This window comes from Diadema antillarum, unplaced genomic scaffold (genome assembly GCF_040938485.1).
Source record: "Diadema antillarum isolate AM-2024a unplaced genomic scaffold, OU_Dant_1.0 seq00000821_RagTag, whole genome shotgun sequence".
Classification (NCBI taxonomy): domain Eukaryota; kingdom Metazoa; phylum Echinodermata; class Echinoidea; order Diadematoida; family Diadematidae; genus Diadema; species Diadema antillarum.
This window is the reverse complement of record NW_027271698.1, coordinates 1,037,695-1,060,058: the sequence shown is the minus strand read 5'-3', so window position 1 is coordinate 1,060,058 and position 22,364 is coordinate 1,037,695. Positions and strand designations below refer to the sequence as shown.

At 38.3% G+C, this 22,364-nt stretch overlaps 1 protein-coding gene across 1 annotated transcript in view; it reads left to right on the top strand.

Moving 5' to 3' along the window:
• Positions 1-16: 16 nt before the first annotated feature.
• Positions 17-22,364, top strand: part of LOC139739899 (uncharacterized) — a 53,762-nt gene continuing 31,414 nt past the window's right edge. Inside the window, exons 1-6 of the mRNA XM_071650500.1 lie at positions 17-28; positions 363-467; positions 2,308-2,379; positions 8,487-8,530; positions 10,437-10,539; positions 17,131-17,181. Of these exons, the coding sequence (XP_071506601.1) occupies positions 17-28; positions 363-467; positions 2,308-2,379; positions 8,487-8,530; positions 10,437-10,539; positions 17,131-17,181 (387 nt within the window). The remainder of the gene's footprint in view (positions 29-362; positions 468-2,307; positions 2,380-8,486; positions 8,531-10,436; positions 10,540-17,130; positions 17,182-22,364) is intronic.

Here is a 22,364-nt window from a genome sequence, read left to right as displayed (position 1 = left end):
CTGTAACTTGCACCAAATGTTACCCTCGGCCAGCTAGGGTAATTACCCCAACGTTACCTTTACATTACCCTGATATTACCCCAACATTACCCTGACAACTTCCTTACAGTTCTTCTGTTTAGACACTGTTGGAGGTTTTACATACTGGCGACGTCATCTCTTTTGAGTGTTTCCATGACAACATAATGATGGAAACAGTGTAGTGGATATGTGAGCCCGTCTTTTCATCCATCTGCGATTAGTTTCAACCGAAGGTATCTTCCTGAAATGCGGTACTTGAATATATCATAGCAGAAAGATACACAGAAACACATGTGCTTATGACAGTCATGTAATTGTGTCTCCATTGTTTGAATCTGCAGAAGGCGGTCGAGAAAGTGGAAGATGAGAAGCCAGCGGAGGAGTCAAAGGATGCAGGAAAAGGCAAAAAAAGACCAGCTCCCTCAGCCACTGGTGCTGCCAAAAAGGTGCGTTTAATTGCCCCTCCAACCCCCACCCCAAAATGAAGAGTGCCTATGCCTCAACTTCGCAGTGTATCAGAACTAGTGGTGATATGTAGTGGACGTAGAAAAACTTCTGAGTGTTTAATTGTCTTTACTGATAAAATGTGTGGTCAGTCATGATGTTGGTCATAGAGCTACCTACTGGCATGTTTCATCAATTCTTAGAATGTGTTTGCTTTATCACAAATAGGACAATGTCTTATGAGATGGATTTTTTTTTTTCCTGAAATTTGATGTAGCATGCTTGTTATGTGCAATTTCCATATTTAAAACCATATTATGGTTCTTGCCTTTAAAATTTTTTTTTCTAATAATCAACAGAGGTTGACAGCCATATGTTCAATCTTATAAAGGGAACAAGAGCTCTGTTTCAGAATATCATTTGTAGCGACACTTGCACTGACATAATCATGTGACCTAGAAACTTACAGGGCAAAGGGACTTATATGGGACATCCTTGTAAAAAACAAACAAACTCACCAAAAACAAAAGCAAAAAAAAAGAAGAAGAAATCTTTACATCTTTTGTGAGACTGATCTGCGTTGGTCATGCCTGACCCTCCGGACACACACTAAATAAATCCCGCCACTAAGATGGAATAGTCCAACATTAGAGGCAGATTTGATGCTTGAATGTAGTCAGAGTGTACACATACCTTAAAGCTTGTAGGAATAGTTTAAAGGGTGTAGACAGTCGTCAAGCTTGTGACTACTTCTGAAGAGCAGGTGAAGTTTGTGCCCATCTGCATTTAGGTCTTGTCATGTGCAGTCATAAATTTTTAAAATTTTGTTATGTTTCCTCAGTTTTCGTGTGCATCTTGAGGTTGTGCCAGGAATGCCCACTGAAGGAAAAGATTGTGAAAACTTTGGATCAAAATTGGAATGCAGATTTTTCTATTTCACTCTTTCATGGTCCTAGCATGTACAGTCCTAGAAAATTCCTGAACACTTATGCTTGTTTCTACAGTGTTTGTATGCATTTTGAAATTGTGCAATGAATGTCCACTGCGTGAAAAGATGATAAAAAACTTTCTACCATATTTGGAATGCAGTTATTTCTATTTCCACTGGGATATCTGCAGTATAAAATGTTATGTAACATGTAACTCATATGCTGTTTGTGTTTGCTTACAAGTTCGATTGCCTTGCATGTTTTCATTATTATTTTCTCGCTTATAAAATTCAATGCATTTTGTTCCTTTGCTGTCACATAACTTGACATCACTTTCGCCTTGTCATATAATCAATGTTTCTGAGCATCGTTCTTTTCTGCGGAATGGACGTCAGTAGCATTCTTGTTGCCCTGCCACAATTTGCAAGACAGGTTATCTGGCATTGATCTAGCACTGTCTAATGTTACCTTTACTGTTACGAAATTCTGCCGTTACTATGGTTACCTGTCTTTTGGTCTCTTCAGTCACGTGTTCTTGATGAAAGGATTTTTTCTTTTTTTGCCATTGAAAGCCAACAAAGAATAATTCCAGACCTAAGAAGTATAATGTTAAATGACTGGGGTAATGATTCATGCAGATCAGTAAACATATGTGACATATGAAACGCACTCTCACAGAGGAAATAGTAAAACGGTCGTAATCAAACAATTTTGCTTCTTCCAACTCAAGATGATTAATGGTAACACTTGCTCTAACTTGAGTAACTGTTTTACTTTTGGTCAATATGTTGAAAGAAACATAATAACAGCAGTACTCACAGACACCATTAATTATAGTTTCCCATGAAGTTATATCATGTCTGGGATGTTCTTGTGGAGCAATTTGTGATTTATTTCATTTTTTTCTCCAAAGCTTGCCAAGCCCTCCCTAGACAGCATTGATGATGAGGATGATGATGACGATGAGGATGATATTGACTGGAAGGTTTGTTCTACCAGACGATTTCCCTTTCTGTTCCTCATATATCCTCTGCCGCTTTTCACTGGAGTATGTGTGAGCGTATGGCAGGTCATTAGTTTGTGTTTTTGTGTGTGTGTGTGAGCCTATGTGCATTTGTGTATGTAAGTGCTTTCAAATGGGGACCGTTGATGGAATAGACAACTAACCATGGATTCGTATCCAAGTGCGGGTGTCATAGCTATCCTTCAAGTTTTTAGGAAAGGCTTACTAATGATAGTGAAAGTGAAGTTGCTTCGTATGTTGCTATAATGTGCTTTTCTTGGACTTTTTCCAGAGCTTTTTATTTTTAATCTTTTATCTGCAGCTCCTGGCTTCAATATCTAGATGTAGCTATACCTATGTTTCAGCTTTTTCAAAATATCTGTCACTCCAGTTTCTGTCTTTAAAAAAAAATAATAATACAAAATTTAAAAAAATAATAAAAAAATAAAAATAGCATTTATAAGTGTGTACTTGACTAATTCACTCCAAGATCCTGGCACAGTACATATTAAAGGGTGTGTACAGTTCTGGTCGAGATGAGGATTTAGCTTTTAACGTTTTGCGAGATATTCAGAAACCACTCTATGAGATGTCAAAGAGCATGCAATTTTCATCAAATAAATGTTGAGTTCTTTTTAAAATTACATGCCCTTTTATATTTCATAAGAGGTTTCTCATTATCTCACTTAGGAATGTTCAAAACATGAGTCCCCATCTCAACCAGTACTGTAAGGTCCCTTTAACATTATATTAATGACCCTTGGCTATTCAGATATCCTTTGCACCACTTTCATCATACCCAAGATATTTTAAATGCATCCCAATCATGATGTATCTTTTTTAAAAGAAAAAACAGCAGCAAGATCAACAGAATTATCACTGATCTATATGTAGTGTTTATCTATAGTTAAGGTTTTAATTATCCTAATGAAAGTAAGTCTTTACTTGATTTTAACTGCTTACCAGAGCATTCAGTCCAATAATGTTACAGAGATGTTCATGATATACACGTATATATGTGACTGTACATCACAAACCCAACAACCGCCATTGAGGTGAGCCCTAGACTTGTGGGTCTCTCGTTATTGATTTCAACTGGATAATCTCATTCAAGATCCTTGTTTATGTCTTCATCGTAGAAGAGCTCTTCTTTCTTGGACCATTTTCTATTAAACCGTCTTTTATACAGCAGCATGATTCATTCATTCACTCTTTCATTCATTTATTTTCATTTCAAAACAACATTTACAAAAATCAAAATACAATAGCCTTGGTATACATTATACAATTTGTGATGGAGCATCTCTTAAAGGGGATGGCTAGTAACTGATCAGTGGGAATGCTGGGGGATGATTGTTCCAATTCCTCTGGGATTCATTTAAGAGTACATTGTATATCTATTGTTTTGTGAAAATTGTTTGCTTCAGAACGGTCTCATATTCAAGTATTGTGCAGTTTAATGCCCCGTCACTGTACAGGCATGCTAGCCTGGAACCATTAAACTGCACATTACTTGAATACGAGACCATTCTGAAGCAAATAATTTTCACACAACAACAGATATATAATATACTATTAAATGAAACCCACAAGAATTGGAACAATCATCCCCCAGCATTCCCACCGATTTCCACTGATCAGTTACTAGCCATCCCCTTTAATACAATCAGAACGAGACATGGAAAACATCATCTTCATTGTGATGGGAAGAGCGAGATACATGTATAAAAGAAGTTTTGCACCATCGAGCATGGGTCTGTAGGAGTGGTATTCACCAGGATTGTTTCTCTTCCTACGTACACATATTCTCTACTTACAAGAGATGTTGGATAGGACTGCATTGATGATGACATCACGTCATCTCTCCATGCAGGTCAACAGAATGTTCACCTTGCGAGGATTCTCCTTATTCCTTTGTTTTGTTTTTGTGTGTGTTTCTTATGATCTGTTTTCCTCATTCAGTGAATTTAATCAAATTCTTTCTCTTCTGTCTGTAAATGTGTTTTAGCCAAATACCATCAGCCTACAGCCTGGAGAGATGTGATAAACTGTTTTAAAACAATGAAAAACTCCCTCCGTTCCAAAGGTTTCAAAGTCTAAGGTTTCTGTTGGCAGTGGACATGGCTGACCGGATGACCTGGCAGCATTTGGGGCTGATAGAGCACCTTGTTTAGAAAAAAAAAAGAATGTTGCACACAGTTTGGCAGCAGAAAAGTAATCACTTGGCACCTGTGTTTTCTCTCATCATTGAAAACTATTCTATTCCTCACAGAATTTACAGGAACACGGGATCATCCTGAGGATTTACCAGTGCCACAAGGAGAAACTGAGTCTTTTTTTTTCCCAGAGAATTTTAAAGCTCACGAACGATTCATTTAGCATGTCAAGCCCTCTTGCTGTGTCACACTCTCCAGCTAGCCAAGATGGAGAGCGGGAAGGGCAAGAATCAGGAGGGCGGTGACAAGGTGACCAACGGTCACGCTGAGCCCAACGAAGACGGCAATGAAGAAGATGACGACGATGACGATGAAGAGGACGAAGATTACAAGGTCGACGAGGAGGCGGAGGACGGCGAGGATTCCAGCGAGGAGGAAGAGGAGGATGAGGTCCTTGAAGAGTTTTTAATCACTTGCTGATGTCAAGTTTTATTTCGTCGGTGTACATATTGAATTTATTCTAACTCACATATCATGACCCTTCACTTTACTATGTTTATTTTTTTTCACTGCATCTTTGAGGGATAGGTATAATTCAGGTCGCAGGTAGTATAACTCATTTTATCCCACTTCACTTCAGTTTGTTTTCATCTTTATTCTGAATTTACAATTTCATGTGAATGTGTTTGTCAATTGAATATATTGTTTCATAACCTACTTATAACTATGTCCACACAGATGTGAATTGACATGACGATACACTTGTATAAGGTCATCATAAGGTGGTGAAAATGTTAAGCTATCTTCGTCAGTTTGTGTGCTATTGTGTTGTGCAAAGACGTCAGCAGACATTAACTGTTCTTGAAATATTTCAACCTTGTTTAACCCTAACTTACCTGGGGGGGCCATAATGGCCCCCCCCTCGATGAATTCCAATCATTCCGGCGCGCAAATTTTTTTGACCGCGCCGTTCGCTGACTTTTTACTTTCAAGTCTCGCGCAACTTTTGAGACCAAATTTGTCGCGCCCGGGCATACCGTTCCGAAGCCACGCCCCTTCAAAAAACTTTCGTCAACCCCAAAATTGCTCAAAAACATGATTTTGTGTACAAAGTCAATACAAATTGTGTTTTTTCAATTGATTCATATAAAGATTCATATTTTTAATTTTAATGGCTGAAATCAATTTGTTTTAGTATAATTATGCTTCAAAAAATGTGTATGACAAATTCTGCAGAAAAAACAACAAAAACAAAAGTTCGAAAAAACAGAAATACATTAAAGAATTGATAAAACAATAAAAAACATAGGAAATTAATTTTGATACTGAATTTTTTTTTGCGCCCAAATGTTTGGAATGTCACTAGGAATATTTACACCGAAAATCAGCATTCCATAAGCTTTTATAAGCCAATTACAGACGAAAATGAGTTTTTTTTACATATATTTGCATAATTAATTGATTTAAAATAGAAAATGAAATTTTTTTGAAAATTTAACTTAACAGTCTTGTAGATTACATCCGGCTTTATGTTCATGCAAAATTTTGCGGCGATCGCGCGATCAACGGCGGAGATCTGAAGGGGGGGCCATAATGCCCCCCAGGAATTCTAGCTCGCTAAATAGCCCAGGTAAGTTAGGGTTAAGTTGTTCTGTAAGCCTTTTCACAGATGGGTTGAATTCTAGTCATCGAATGTATGATTCTACTTCAACAGTGCTGAGTTCGTATTAAATATTTTTGACTTATGAATTCTTTTAACCCACAGGTTTTCTTGAGAGTGACTGTGTGAGAAAGTGTGTACATTGTACATGAAATCATAATCATTATGTTGTGATACCTGTACTCTGTTCAAATGTGCAATATCTTAACCAAATGTCTCTGCATTAATGTTTAATATTATTTGTCATATCAGATGTTGTTGATTGTAATCACAATGTTATACCATTCACATTCTTTTTATTTTTGCCACCCCCCCCCCCTTCAGATTTTAGCTATCTCCATTTTCATTTTAATCACCTTGCATTTGGATGATTGTTTTTGCACAATTGGGAAATTAACATTTTGTTTGGGAATGAAAAGGATTTTTGTGTAATTTAAGATAAAAAGCAATAGATTACCAAAGTGACATTAACTGAGATATTTAACTGGCCATTTGGGAGATTTTGAGGTAAACCATCACCCAATACACTTGATAAACAGGGCGGAGATTTCAGTAGTGTTTAATAATCGACACGCACTACAAGCACTTGCTGTTCCTATAAAAGTCTCTGTTGGAGACATAATTGGAGGGGGATGGTTTTAATCATGGGTGATCAATCTCAACATGCTAAATTGTGCCCCCTTGGGACACATGTATCAGTGGCCAGTAGTAATGGTCAAACAGTTTGACCATGCCATATAGAAATGTAAGTTTCAGCTTGTTTGCATTGGAAGGCAGAACACTATGGGATGTGGAAAGGCTAATTCTCTGTAAGTGAAGGATTTGTAGCAGCTGTATGTAGGGGGTTACTGTGGATGGGTGGCTGCTCAGTCATGTTCGACATTATTTGTCGAAAGGGTGTGAATGTTACAAAGAGTGTGACCGCATCGCTGCCGTGTGTAAAGTAGATAAGTGTGTCAGCCGGTCCGTAGAGAACTGACAAATAAATTCCACCGGTCTGGCCTCATTGTTGTATTGATCGTCTCTGACGCGTTTCAGTATTGGAAACATACACCTTTTCCTTCCTTTGTGACACTTTGTTGGCACGTACCTATTACTAACACTGCCTTTCTTGTGCTACACATAACACTCTGCAATATGTGTTGCTCTCTTGTGCCATGCTAATCAGTTCCACATCTCTATTTGACCAACTTCCTCTTCCTGTGACTATTAATGCATGCTGGGTAATTCCATTGTCCCTAAACCCCCTGCCATTTTAAAGGGGCCCTCTCGTAAGCGTATATATGTGTTTAAAACTGTTGTGATCAATTATACCCCCCCCCCCTCCCAATAAAAAAGAGACATTGCCATTGCATGAATAGATTATGCATTGAAAAGTAAGATTACACTGTAGAAGTGTGTACACAACTGATTGCTGAATAACATCCTTTTCAGTATGTATGTGCTGATGGATATACTACTCTATCGGCACTATGCCCTCCATTATTTTAATGTGTCATGCACCGATAGTTAACACCCTCGTACTTCAAACAAATTGGGACAAATGCGTAGTGGGATTGGTTTTGATTGTAAAGGGTTTATGAAATATGCACTGTTTTACTCTGATTTTCCCACACATTGAAAAACTAAAACATTATATAGGACTTAGTGCACGGGATAAAAATGAAACTGAAAAATTAATGACTATGTATTAAAACAGCTCTGCCATTAACTGGCTTGTATGCTGTTTTGAGGTATAGTTTTCTGTTTGAACCCCCTGTAATGTCTGATGTTTATTGGATGATAAACCGAGTCAAATTTTATATTTCAGGGATAGTTACATTTTGTGTTTCTGAGGTAATCTCTTGTGATATATATTAAAGGAACACAGGGAAAAAATGTAAATGAATGCATTAACCACAGTATTTGGATGAAGAATTTATGATTTCTTTTTTTTTTTTTGGTGGGGTTGGGGGGGGGGGGGGGGAGGGGGTGGAGGGTGGGGGAGGAGTTCAATTGTATGATTTTCTTTCCCAAACATAATCAGGACCATACCATATCTGCCTGCTCTCTCACATTATTTTGTCATTATTCATTTATTCATTTATTTTTTCTTTGGAAGTTGACCATGCTCTAAAACAAACGCTCACAGTCCCTTAAACTAGTCTGAGTCCACTGTGTAGTACCTTTGTGGAAGGCAAGAGAAATGATTCTGTGTGAATGATGTTAATAATTTTGAACCAGACAGTGACACATTAAACAATAAATCCTGTTTTTTTTCTTTCCCTTCACAGATGGCTCTTGGGGATGATGACGAAGATGACGATGAAGACGATAGGTAAGAGAACCAAGATTTGTGCTCCATATTTACATGTGGAATTGAGGAAGGGAGGGCATTTATACTGCTGAAATCATGTTTAAGCTTTGTTTTTTCACCCTGTGTTTTTATATACCTTCAGTATTTTTCCCTTTGCATTAAGATCTCCCTTTCACCCCCACCATGCTACGATTTTGTTTCAAATAGTTAAGATTAGCCCTGGATTCTTCCTACTCACAACATTTTATGATTCATCCCTTCTGCCAGGGAGAGAAATGGTCCGTCTCGCGGAGGAAATCATTCTTGTCTGTCCAATTTTGAGTCCATTGATAAGATGCTTCCTCGTCCTTGGGGATGCTTCTGTTTACCGTTAGCTCGCTGCTGATTGCTCTGGCCTGTGTCTGCCTGTATACCCAATAAGACCGCCGTGTCTGCCACCAGCGTGTTGGAAGCAATATATGAGCAACATGTGGCATATTCTACGAGGAAAATCTGACCCAAATTGCGACAAGATTTCCACTGGTACACGTAGACGCACAAATCGCGGTACAGGGCTTAAATCAAGTCCTAAGCTTGTATCGTGGCTGTGTTGAGTGACACAATCATACAAAGTTTTCTATTTTTAAGCTTGTTCAAAAATTTGAACCTCACCACCTTTGTGATGATTAGTCTCATTCTTCAGACTTCATTCTGATGTGATGTAAAATAAACAATATATTTTGCATTATCTACTTCTAATCGTGCATTCATTCACATGTAATATCCGAAAGAGAATTTCTCCTGGTCAGTGCTTTCTTCCATCAACCTTCTAGAATTTTTCTCTTTCTTTACTCTACAAAATATGTGAGATTAGTACAGGTGCAGAGATGTAAAGAGTGAGAAAGAAAACTAGACATGTACTAGTGTACATGAATGAAATTTTTCATGAATGTTTTGAGCATGACAGAACCGCGCTTTGTGACCTTTTGGCAGGAAAACAGCCTCGCTGCTTCTAGTGAAATAGTTGAGTGACAAGGTGTAATTCACAATGCAGGGACAAAATGAGAAAGCAGTGTTTAAGAAAGGAAAGGGAGAAGAGGAAATGAATGGCATTGCCAAAGAGTTCATGTTTCCAAGGGTTGGTAAAATCTTAGCTAGCCAAGCTAACTTGTAAACAATATTAAATTTCATCTTTGTCAAGAACTTTGAAGTCTGTGTTATTGATTTTGCTTTCTAACTAGACTAGGGAATATGATGCACTTTCCTTATTTTGTAATCTAGATCTATTTTTCTTTTTTTTTTAATAAAAGTTAAATACTGTATAGCACACCTTATGAAAGTGTAGATTAGTGGTAATGCTAAGTATTATTCTAGATATGAGTTACCATCCTACCTGCTCTCTAAGCCAGCAATAGACTTTATTTAGCTTATACATGTACATGTTGTAGAGGCTCATCGGTTAAGATCTTCCTGTTGATACAGAGCTTTTCCATTTATGAGGCATTTTAAAGCATAGATATGTCAACTCATGGATGGCATTACAACATATATTTAGAGCAATATAGAGTTAATGTTGCATGCTGTGATCCAGACTGATACTTATTCATGTACAATGGTAGTCCACAGCCTCATTTGATAGACCACGATCTGACTTTTCATCTATATGGTTTGTATCTGTATGAATTTTGTCCATGAATTTTGAAAAAGAAAGTAGTCTGTTTTTAAAAAGAATTTCTCGCAAATTAATTGAATGCTAATATTCTGTCAGTCATTGTACATGTATGCATATGTTAGTAATGACTAGTGGGCTGTGCTTGTTTTGTTTCATTCATATTGCATGACAAATGCACACACAGAGCTTTGCTAAGTAAACTGTGATGCCACATTAGTCTTTATTTAAAAATGATTGTAGCACCTGATGCCAATAACTTTTTTTTTCTCCTTGTAGCGAGGATGACGATGAAGACATGGATGAAGATGATGAGGAGGAGGATGATGAGGAGGAGGCGGAGGATGAGGAGTCTCCAGAGAAGCCAGTGAAGAAGGCAAAGGTGAGAAAGCATTCCTTGAACTTCTGTGATAACAACCTTTTGAAATACTGACATCGTTTATTACATGTGGGACCACATATATGCTCCCCCCCCCCCCCCCCCCCCCGTGTCATTTTATCGTGTGTAATGCAACAAGAACTTGCAGAGTTTGAAATGCCATCCTGATTATATGTTGCTTTGTATGAAAACAGAAAAAGCAGGGAAGTAGATCATTGAAGGAATTCAACATTTTCACACAATCACTGATAATCCATGAGTTTGAATATTGTTTACAGCAAATCATTAGATATTTCTAGTTTGATTATGTGATTGTATGATTTATAGTGAGAAGAAAAATATTAACAAATCATTCATCATTTGGAAGAATATGTTTATGTGTGTTCATAATGCCATTATTGAGAAATTACCAATGAAAATTCTTCAAAATTCATATTCATTGTAAGCATATTTTATGGACTAATTCTACATTGACTAACCCGTTGAGGACGAGTCCCGAGTATACTCGGGCAAGTGTCTATGGGAAATGCGTGTTGTAGCAAAATCAGCCCATCCTCAGTGGGTTAAGGTTAAAGTGATTTTAAGTTGGTTTTGTCTTTAATTTAAAGAGAATTGAATTTCAGAAAAAGAAAAAAATATTGTATCCCGAAATGTCAGTGAATGTTGTAGTATGCTGCTCACATGACTATTCTCGAGTCAGCCCCAGCAGCTTTCTTTCTTTTTTTTCATGTTGAATTCTCATCATTCTAAGATATCCAGTCTACAGTGTCTTTTGTTTGTTTTGTATTTGTGTGTGATATGGGATGAACCATCATTTCGATGTGTTAATGCTTCCAAGACATTTTAAGTTTTAGCAAAGAAATGTGTATAAATTGCCATTTATTGGGTGATGATGTTGCCTGCTTCAAAAAAAAACAAAACAAGAAAGATAAAAGATTTAACAGTACAATGTAGAGAGATTTTCTTAGGTGATACAGGTTCAAATCCTGTGGTTGTTCCGTCTTCTTCATTTGGTGGTCATAATAATGCAGATTAAGCATACAAACTAATTCATGGCGAGAAACAGCCCCCCCCCCCCCCCTACCCCCCCCAAAAAAAAAAAAAAAATTCTTGTGGCTACACTCTCTCCACAAAATAAAAATGGAATAAAACAAAGCGAAAAAAAAAAATCCCCAATATTCTTAAAGCAGTGTTCCTAGTTAATCCTGTATTAAACTGGAGCTTGTTTCGTGTGTCTGTGTATGTGTAGGTTTACCTAACTTCTCCTTTAAGAGAAATAAGTAAAAAGTAAACAATGTTTTTTATTCTTGTTTGTTTTCCACATGTCTATGGTATTGCATATTTGTGTCTTATTTTTGCAGTATACCTCCATCTTGATTTTTTTTTCTTCAGATTTTTTAATGCCATGTAACTTGCAGACTTACATTCACATATGTGTGTATGTGCATATTTTCATGTGTGTAATGTGCATATTTTCAAAATGGTGAAATATAAATGATATTAATCTTGAACCTTTTCATCTGTTAAAATTTGAAATACTTCATCCCTTGTATGAAATCATGGTTGAGAGTATGGAGTGCATGGCTTGCCATACTCTCTTGCCTGGCACAGAGTGAAAGACTGCCATCTATGGTGAACTTGCTACAGTGAGTCTGCAGTGATTCAGGGTGTGTGCGGGGGTGTTTTTTTTTTTTTTTTTTTATTGAATCCCCTGCACAGGGTTCAAGTTGTGACAGTGGGGAATGCTGTCCTTGATGGGTATTCAGTTTGAAATGATGAATTGTTACACAGGCTTAATACTGTCTTGGGAAGCAATGTTGCTTTGCTCGAAAGAAGAATGCCAGGTATTTGATTTTCATAGAAAAGTTGACTGCGAGTACAGTGCATTGACTCCACAAAGGAGAGCTGGCTCCGGCACACGAGACAGTTGTACTTCGGCGTGACCTCTCCCAACAAATGCCGTATTTGCTACATTTCAAACAAAGATCGCCAAGTTAGCAACAAAATATGTATTTAGCGTTGTGAAAGGGAATATGGGAAGAATTGTTGCGCTTTTTGCAATAGGGAGAAAAAGAGGGAAATATCCAGTGTATGGGTGATACGGAGTCCTCCTGTTTGTAGGCTAATGGTTGAAAATGATGGAGTGCGTCAATATAGACTGCTGCCAGTTCGTGGGTCGGACAAATGAAAACCAATGCCGACTTGCTCTCGCAGCCATGCCGATAATAATCTGTCAATGTCTAGAAGATAGCTGTTACCTGCTTTTTTTCTCTCATTTCTTTGTGTATTATTTTGGTCTAGGTGTGTATTCTTTCATTGTCAGGGAAGAACTGTCATTTTGAAATGCTGGTATTCACATTGATGTACAAGTCAGGCATGACTTTTGCCTCAGATCGCTACAAACCCATTTGAGTTGTTTAACAAGTCAGACTGCATATTTAACTGTGAGATAATTGTTATTTGTGGTCCAGTTATTGAATTTGATGAAAAGTGCAAGTTTTGAACTGTTTGTTAGCCCAGTGCTTGTGTATGCTGATACTATGCAGGAATAATTATTCCTCTCCTATCTGATAGAGAAAGGGAAACAAAAATAAAGATCTTGAAGAAAGAAATGCTTCATACCTCCTAGTCTCATATCTGCAAGATCTGTCCGGACTGTGAATTGTGTTTGCCTTCTTTCAGAGCAAAAACATGGTAGGAAAACGATTGTAATGAGTGATATATCTCATCAGTTGTCAGTACATTGTAGCAGAGTTCCAGTTTTCTGGAAGATATTGTAATTTAGCATAGATTAATCTGATCGCTCAACTGAACTGAAAACACAATTCTGATCAGGTGGACATTGTTCAATCTTTGGATGGTATGTAGCGTTTATTCCCAAGTCTTGTAGTGACAAAAAGGAATTGAGGCGGAGTGATATTGAGACAGAACTGCAATGTACAGCATACTCAATCAAACAAGTGTTTCCACCAATCATAAGTTGAGAACTTACATGTACATTGTACTTGATGTCTTGAGCTCATGAGTGCAGCGACAAGACAGTCAATTGAACATTAATTTTGTCCTTGGTACTCTCCCTTTATTTCTTTTGTTTACCTTGTGATTTGTTTTGTTTTGTCTTGCAATGATGATGCGTTTGATTAAAAGCTAAAAAAAAAGAAAGAAAAAAAAAAGATGACTTGTTACTTCATTATCATTATCATGTTTTCTTTAGCTGTTAAAGCGTTCCTGTCCCAATTTCATATGATTCAAAGTCTAAAAGAATTTGTGTGTGGCTTGCAAGATTTCCAAAATCCAAGGGTCAATTTTTGACCTGTCATCATTGACAGTATTGTTATGCTTTGCATATGATTAATCCTAATGAACATTGATTCGTGTGATGATGTAACGTGAAAAATCATTGAAGAGTCTTATGGTGAAGCAATATCACTTTTTTATTAATGTATCACAGTATTCATCTGTGACTCATATGAAATCCCCACAAGAGGAGACTTTAGATTTCACCATCTTCTTCCATTTCTCGACCCTTGCATATTAGACCTGAGATTTAGTTTTAGAATCACTATAAGTTATGCGAGCCATATCTGGGGGTAGGGGGCTTTGGAAATAAGAAGAAAAGATGATTTTAATGGATTAGGCAATGAGAATGAGTCAGGTGCATTGCCATGTCTGTGAATAAATCAGTTATTGTTTGGTACAATGAAGCCCCCCAGTTATGGCTGAAATAGACATTGGTATAAAAAATATTGGTCAAACCAAACAGGTCTATTCATCAAGATAATGATGAGGAGATATGCCATCATGAAGTTTCCAGTATCACCACAAGTCTACCATGTTGAAATTTGTCCTTGCCACTGGCAACCGAACTGCTCGAGCTATCGATAGTATTTCAGAGTTGCGCTTGGAGGGTTAAGGTTTTGATTTTTTTCTTTTTGTCCCTGGGATGTAGGGTTAAGGAATATCTACTGCGGTTATTGTGCTGACATTGTGTTTTAGGTGTGAGGGGACCGGGGTAAGTAAGCAGGAATACACATAATGCCTCGAGCAGAGCAGGTTCGATCCTAATGTCTCGTGGTGTCTTTGCAAGGCTTCCGGCCCGTTGAGCAAACCTCTTTTCGAGGCCAGTCGAACATTGGAAATCATGGGTGGCCATGGAAAAGGTGTTCATAGGGGGATTGCTTGGGGGGGGGGGGGGGGGGGGGGGAGTGAGCAGCAATTTCATGATGAACTGATATGTGGTGGCATAGAAGTACAATGTACGTACAGGCTGTGTTTGTATGTAGTGCATGCTGAAAGTGCAACCTATGTAGACTATGTGTAGATAATCATAATATTCAATAGTGTGTTACAACTTTGAAAAAATATCCATCTCAAAAGATGTATTTTTCACTGATGGCATAAATAAGGGACTACATATAACACCCTAGAAATAAAGAAGGGGAATTATGCAATGTGAATGATTTAAAAAAGAAAAGAAAATTGCAGTTGTGAAATGAATCGGAGAAAATACATGAGCACCAGATAGAATGAGAAGTTTGGGCAGAAAGTGATGGAACAAAACTTGTTGCAAACATATTGTAAAAGTTAGAGGCAGTTTCTAAGTTTGAAGTGTGCTGATCACTTCCTTCTGACTGCTTTCGTGCAATTAGCAAATCAGAACTTGAGTGAATGTGTGGCATGGAGTAGATGAAGCATTTGTTGTAATTTCTTGGTGTTATATATTATTTGTCTGCTAAACTGCATGTACCTGTGTGGCAATGGCATCATAGGCATCAGTTGTGTAGGGTCTGTGGTTAAATCATTAAAGGCATCCGACTGGAGTGAAGAAATTCGAGTTTACCATAGACCATGGGATTGCACTATTTCTTTGTACAGATGTATGGAAAGCTACATGGTTATCTGTAAACTTACTGCATGGATTTTAACATAATTTCAATTTGCATTGGACCTGCGTTTTCCATGGCAAGAGTTACATCACTGAGTGTATCAGTCCCCAACACTATTCTTGGGAATTCAGCACAAAATGTAAGGAATGATAAGAGTAATAATTTTGAAAGAGTGGCACATTCAGAGGCATTTTCTACAATGAGAGCAGGTTTAAAAGCAGAAAGCGACTTTGCAGTCAGCAACATGCCCTTGCCCTGCCCTGTCCCCATGGTGAGTTCAGTCAGAGAGCAAGGCGCGTGCTGGGCTGCGTTCTGGGGTTTTGCGCTGGTATGGGGGATTTATAGGGACCAATTCACGCCATTGTTTGGAAAGGTTAGCGATAGCTGTAACAATTCTGGGGAGCTGGAGTCAATGACCTTATAATCAGACTTTCGGGGTGGGGGGGGGGGGGAGTGGTAGGTTCAAGTTTGCTTCCCCCTCAGCAGAAAAAACAAATCCTCCGAGTTTAGGAAATATACCGAATGCTGGAATAGTAGGCAAACGTATAACCAGGCATGATTCCTTGACTATTATACTTGAACATTTATATTAATGTCCAAAGGAGTCATTCTTTAACATCTTGCAGACTGTTTTGGGCTTGGCTTTGTTTTTGGTTCCACATGTATACATGATACAAATGTACTTTGTGTATCATTGTACTTCACAAGTCTGCTTTTATATGCTACTTGAGTAAAGCGTATTGTGATCAATGTCTTGTAAGTCAGAGCGAGTTTGACCAGGAGAGTATTCTGAAATATACGCAACATATAGTATCTTAACAGTGGAAGAGCAAAAAATAGGAACTTCCTGCACTAGAGACTTCTAAAGGGTCAACTAAGGGGTTCAACACAACTGTACAGCAACATTTATTGCGGCATAAAATTTTCGCGAATTGGAATCAACAACCTTTTTTGTTGCGTTCAATTTTCATGAATTGTCACTGGCATTCAGTGTATATGGTGTATTATATAGACAAGAACTTTCACATACACTTTACTTTCACGATGATGGCATGGCTCTCGCGAATCTTGCCTCTCACAAAATTCGTGAAATTAAAATGCACACGAAGGTTCCTAGTTTTACAGTAACTTTCTAAAATAACAGGAAATATAAAAAGTCATTTTGAATTTTAGCTGTCCTATCAAGCCACCAAAGGACAGTTTGAAAATTTGGTGGCCTGACATCAATTTTTAGTGGCCCTGGGCCACTGAGTCACTGAGGGAAGGTTGACTAGTTGCACAACTGAGCTCCCCAAACCTGGTGTGACTTTAATGTAGCATGAATAACCCCCAGGAAGATGGACATGAGAATGATTCTGGAATACCCTTAGAAGATAAACCCTCATTGTGCTGAAGTCCAGTGAGCAGTTGGGCATATTTTGTGTCTTTTGACCTAAAATGCCCCATAATTTATTATTGTCTCATCAGAAAATAACATCAACAACAACAATTGTAGAATTATGGTTTAATAGCCTATTGTCATATGTCTATACCTCATTTGCATACAATAAGTTAGTACACTTATATCCCCATTCTTCTTTTGGTTCTTTTCTATTTACATACACATACACAGGAGAATGAATGGTCTAATGTCATAAATGTCTTTGCTTCATCATGAAACAATAATTACATTAAAATCACTTTTTCTTTTCTTTATATGCACCTACAGGGGAAAGTGAATGGGACAGCAGGCAAGAAAGCTGAAACCCCCAAGACACAGGTGAGTTTTGATAGTTTGCTGCTCTTGTCGCTATGTGGGATGGTCACATGATTGGCAACTCCAGGTCATGTGACACGTCCAGCTCTTCTCTTGTTTGCCACTTGTCTCTTTCGAAGATCAGCTTCAAAGTCCTGAACCAAGGTTCCCTGCAGCTGTAAAGTGGGCATAGTCTTGGTGATGTGCATCTTTGTTTTCAACTCTTCCTCATGCTGCATATATGTCCGAGAAATTAGATGCTGTCATATTTTATCTCTAGATAGCAGAAGGATGTTGTATCCAAAAAAAAATGAGGGGAAGGCAATTTTTTTTTCACAGCTTTCTCAGTTTTTGCCAAATTTGCCCAAATTCTCTCTGATCTGTGGGTCTGCTCAACTGTTTGCATTCACTATAGCTTTCTTGCAGTGACTGATGTGCACAAAGCTCTCCATTAAAAGGGCCTCTAAAATTGAAAAAAAGAAAACTGAAATGGTTCCTACACTTGGAGCCAAAACACTGTTCTGTCATGGAAACAGACATAGATTCCTTAAACATGACTGCAGAATCAAAGGGTGTTGTGACATTTATTCACCAAATCTGTGCTTCAATAAACAGATGTACATTTCCAGTTTACAGTATGTAGGATATTTTTTTTCTTTAGTTAGTGCCGATGCTGTATAGCAAATATTATGAAATGGGTTCAAGAATGTAGCCAATTGGAAGCGCTGAAATGAGTCACGTGTGCGTACATTAATTTCTCACTAACACATGCACGGCCTGACGTCACAATGTTTACACTAGCAGTGCGCACTCAATCAGTTGTTACAAGTGCGTCACGCGCTACTCTACGCGCTGTAAATCCTGTAAACAACTTCTAGTTCGGGCTGCCGGCCGGCCTTTCTTGTGCATAACATGTGGCGTACGTATACTAGTACTCTTGTACGTACATTTGTACAGTACTGATATGTGCGGGATGACCGAGTGCGAGGTGCGAAAATGTTTGGGACGAACATCTTCGGACATCTTGACCCACACAAGTACATGAAAAATGCTGTTAGTTTTGACCCATTTTATAAAACAAATGATGCATAGGATTATTTCGTGGCGTTAGTGGAGATGTAGCGCACTCTCGGGTATTTACAATTGTGAAACATGCACTCGGTGAAAACGCACTTTATCCTGTGCATCATTTGTATACTGTAAGACCAGAAATCTCTGCATGCAAGAAATTTCACGAGGAGCCAAGATTCATGAAATTAAAATGAACGTGAGAGTTCTTGTCTACAATATAGACATTGGATGCTAGTGGCAAGACGCGAAAATTTCACGCTGCAAAAAAGGCCGTCGGCTTCAATTTACGAAAATTTTACATCTGCAGATATTTCTGGTTTTACGGCACACAATGTCTACATGAAGATTTGGGTAAGGTTGTTTCTCTCTGTGGTACAGCAGTGTCAAAGACGCAGTGTCATGAGACAATGCAAATGTGCTCATTGCAATGCTTGCAGATTGAGCTCTTTAACTTTTGCCATCTCCTAGCTATATTTATGAAAGAAGTGTCGGTGCTGTGTATGCACACAGAAAGCCTTTCAAATTTGTTCTGCATTTTTCCAAACATCTCACATTCCTGTTTGTGTCTTTGAAGTGTGATGAGACCCCAAATGATTAAAAAAAAATAGAAGTTACAATGATAAACAGACAAGATGTAGAATCAGAACAAAAAAGGGGAACAGGAAAATGCAATATCCGCCTTATTGTCCCCGCCGAACGAGTTCGAGCAGGGGACTATGAAACGGGCTCCGTACGTGTGTGTGTCCGTGTGTCCGTCCGTCCGTCTGTCCGTCCGTGTGTCCGTGTGTCCGTGTGTGCGTCCGTGTGTGATCAAAATCTTCAATTTGCTACTTCTCTGTCATTTATGAGCCAATTTTGATTCTGTTTGCTTTATATGATAGCACTACATGGGAGCTTTGAAACTTCTACACAGAATTTCAGTCGTGACCTTTGACCTTGACCTTTGACCTATATTGTACATTTTGCTACAAAATGCTACTCCTTCGCCATTTCTAACCCGATTTCGATTCCGTTTGCTTTATGTGATGGCACTAGGTGAGGGCTTCAAAACTTCTACACAGAATTTTGACCTTTGACTTCTTTGACCTTTGACCTTGATTTTTTGACCTATATTGTACATTTTGCTACAAAATGCTACTCCTTCGCCATTTCTAACCCGATTTCGATTCCGTTTGCTTTATGTGATGGCACTAGGTGAGGGCTTCAAAACTTCTACACAGAATTTTGACCTTTGACTTCTTTGACCTTTGACCTTGATTTTTGACCTATATTGTACATTTTGCTACGAAATGCTACTCCTTCGCCATTTTTAACCCGATTTCGATTCCGTTTGCTTTATATGATGGCACTAGTTGAGGGCTTCAAAACTTCTACACAGAATTTTGACCTTTGACTTCTTTGACCTTTGACCTTGATTTTTGACCTATATTGTGCATTTTGCTACAGAATGCTACTCCTTCGCCATTTCTAACCCGATTTCGATTCCGTTTGCTTTATGTGATAGCACTAGGTGAGGGCTTCAAAACTTCTACACAGAATTTTGACCTTTGTCTTCTTTGACCTTTGACCTTGATTTTTGACCTATATTGTACATTGGCTACAAAATGCTACTCCTTCGCCATTTCTAACCCAATTTCGATTCCATTTGCTTTATGTGATGGCACTAGGTGAGGGCTTCAAAACTTCTACACAGAATTTTGACCTTTGACTTCTTTGACCTTTGACCTTGATTTTTTACCTATATTGCACATTTTGTTACAAAATGCTACTTCCGGCGGGGACATATGTTACGCACCGCGTAATTTCTACTTTTCCTTGTTTCTTGTGATATGAAGGCTATTTTTATAGAGTTCATATTCTGGTGTGGGGAAGAGAATACTATTGATGGTATCTGCCTGGATGGCAAAAGGTAATAACGTCCATGGACTGTGTGCAAATTGAATCTTGTCCTGAAAAGGTCTGACAATTCACCAGCAAGGGGAGGAAGGGAAATTAGCAATAAAAACCGTGTGGAGTAATCATATCAATAAATTTACAAGTGCAATCAAGACTTTTTTCCCTCCTTGCCCCTGCGCGCATTTTGATGGATACGGGGGTGGTTAGGATAAAAGATTTCGCAGACGGACCTCTCCTCTTGACTTGTCGATATGTACTTTCTTTGTACAAAGATTTGTTTGCGAGATATCGGTGATTGGTATTGGGACAGTGGCGCACAATAGGGGGAGAGGAAGAGGCATAATCTAGCCCATATATCATTTCTGATGGCTTGAAGTCCGCCGCACAAAGGGGCTGGCCCTTTTCTAATCCCGGAGTTTGATTGCTCTGTTTAGAGCCACTTTTGATCGTGAAAGCATCGCGGGCTGAGCTTTTTAATGAGATGAGGCCTCCGCTGTACATCCTCTCCCATCCCGCCTGTTGTATCACTGTGGGAAGTTATGACTTTAAATGAAAAAAAAAATCAAACATATTTTTTTTTCTTTCTCTCCCCCTTTTGTGTGAGTGTGTGTGTTTGTGTGTTTTTGTGTGTGTATAACATGAAATGATATTTTGGGGCTGCCTTTGTGCCCCGAGAAAAAAAAAAGAAGAGAAAATTCCCACAAGAGTAGTAAGAAGCACAATGGCCTATTACGCAGTGCGTCGTAGCATGTATTTGCATTTCATTCACAGTTAAAGGTGATCTTTTTGGCGGTGGCTTGAGATGCATGCTTGACTTGTGACTTGTCCTACCATGCACCGCGGGGAAGGAGGAGGAAAGAGGATATGTGAGGTCAAAGGTCAAGTGACTCGGTGGCTACTGTTATTCTTTGATAACATGATATGCTTTCCTTTGACATATTCTAAATTACTATCTGCATTTAAAAATATGATATGTAATTGCCCTGCCCACTCCCCCTTCCCTTCTCCCTTGAAAGAAAATAATACTGAAAAGGGAGGAACGGAATCTTGACATACTTTGTTATATAAACAAATATATTCCACTCGGATCATATCATGTTATTAGTCATCTTATGCCAGTACACAGTGATGAATTATAGAATTGCCTTCAGAAATTGTTGGAGTGATAATGGGATGAATATCCTCAGAAAATATAAAATTATGAGTAAGTAAAGAATTCAAAAAATATAATTTGTTGTTTGCATAGTCATTACAGTGGACACCTGTTCTAACGAAGTCCTCGGGACCAGCAGTTTTCTTTCGTTATATTGAAATTTCATTTCAACTGAACAAATTAACAATAAAAAACAGAGTTGATAATGTTGCGGTCTGAATTTTCACTCGTCGTAACTGGAATTTTGTTATAACTGTGATTGTTATAACTGGAGTGTACTGTACCCAGATTATTTTGTGTAAAGTGAGGTCTGTGCTAGAGCTACGTGTATGCTGTGAAGCACAATCTCTTTAACTGTGTTTGTGCTTACTGGCAGCTATATGATGATGTTTTTGACACCCTGGCATACCAATTTATTTATTTATTTTTAGCACAATACCCTTGAGTTACCAAAAGTGTGGTGAGTGAAAGTAATTTTTAGTGCTTTATGGACGAAAACCACATCAGTGCACATCACTAGTGATCTCAGCATCACACACAGACAGCTGCACCTCACTGCATTTGATACCAAGCCACAGAAGATGTAAAATAAGTTATCATATAATGACTGCTTTGTGGATTTTAAAATGATCTCCTTCTGAATTACTGTTTTAAAATAGTAATAACATTTTTGAAAACATGAGAGGTATTATCATAATTAGCATAATTATTATTATTGTGACTATGATGAAGGCTCCATAATAGGGCAGAATTGGTATTGGGATCATCATCACTGAGTGCTACATTTTGGCCACCATGATCGCAATGTGTAAATACAAATCTTCGGAACATGAGATGGCGCCATACCATGCGGTACCCTGGGGTACCGGCTGGTGCATCAAATCGCATGAGATGTCAATGGTAGCGCCGTCCTGAATATATTAAGCCATAAGCTTGTCAAGTTATACGAGGTCACTGTTTGGTGTGCTGCTCATACTAGGCCAGGAGAGGTGAAATCCTCATCTGAATAAGATGGTATGACTGACGTAATGGTCAGAGAATTTTTAGCGCACCAGAGCCTCTGGGCTCAAGCGAGCTATTGCGATTA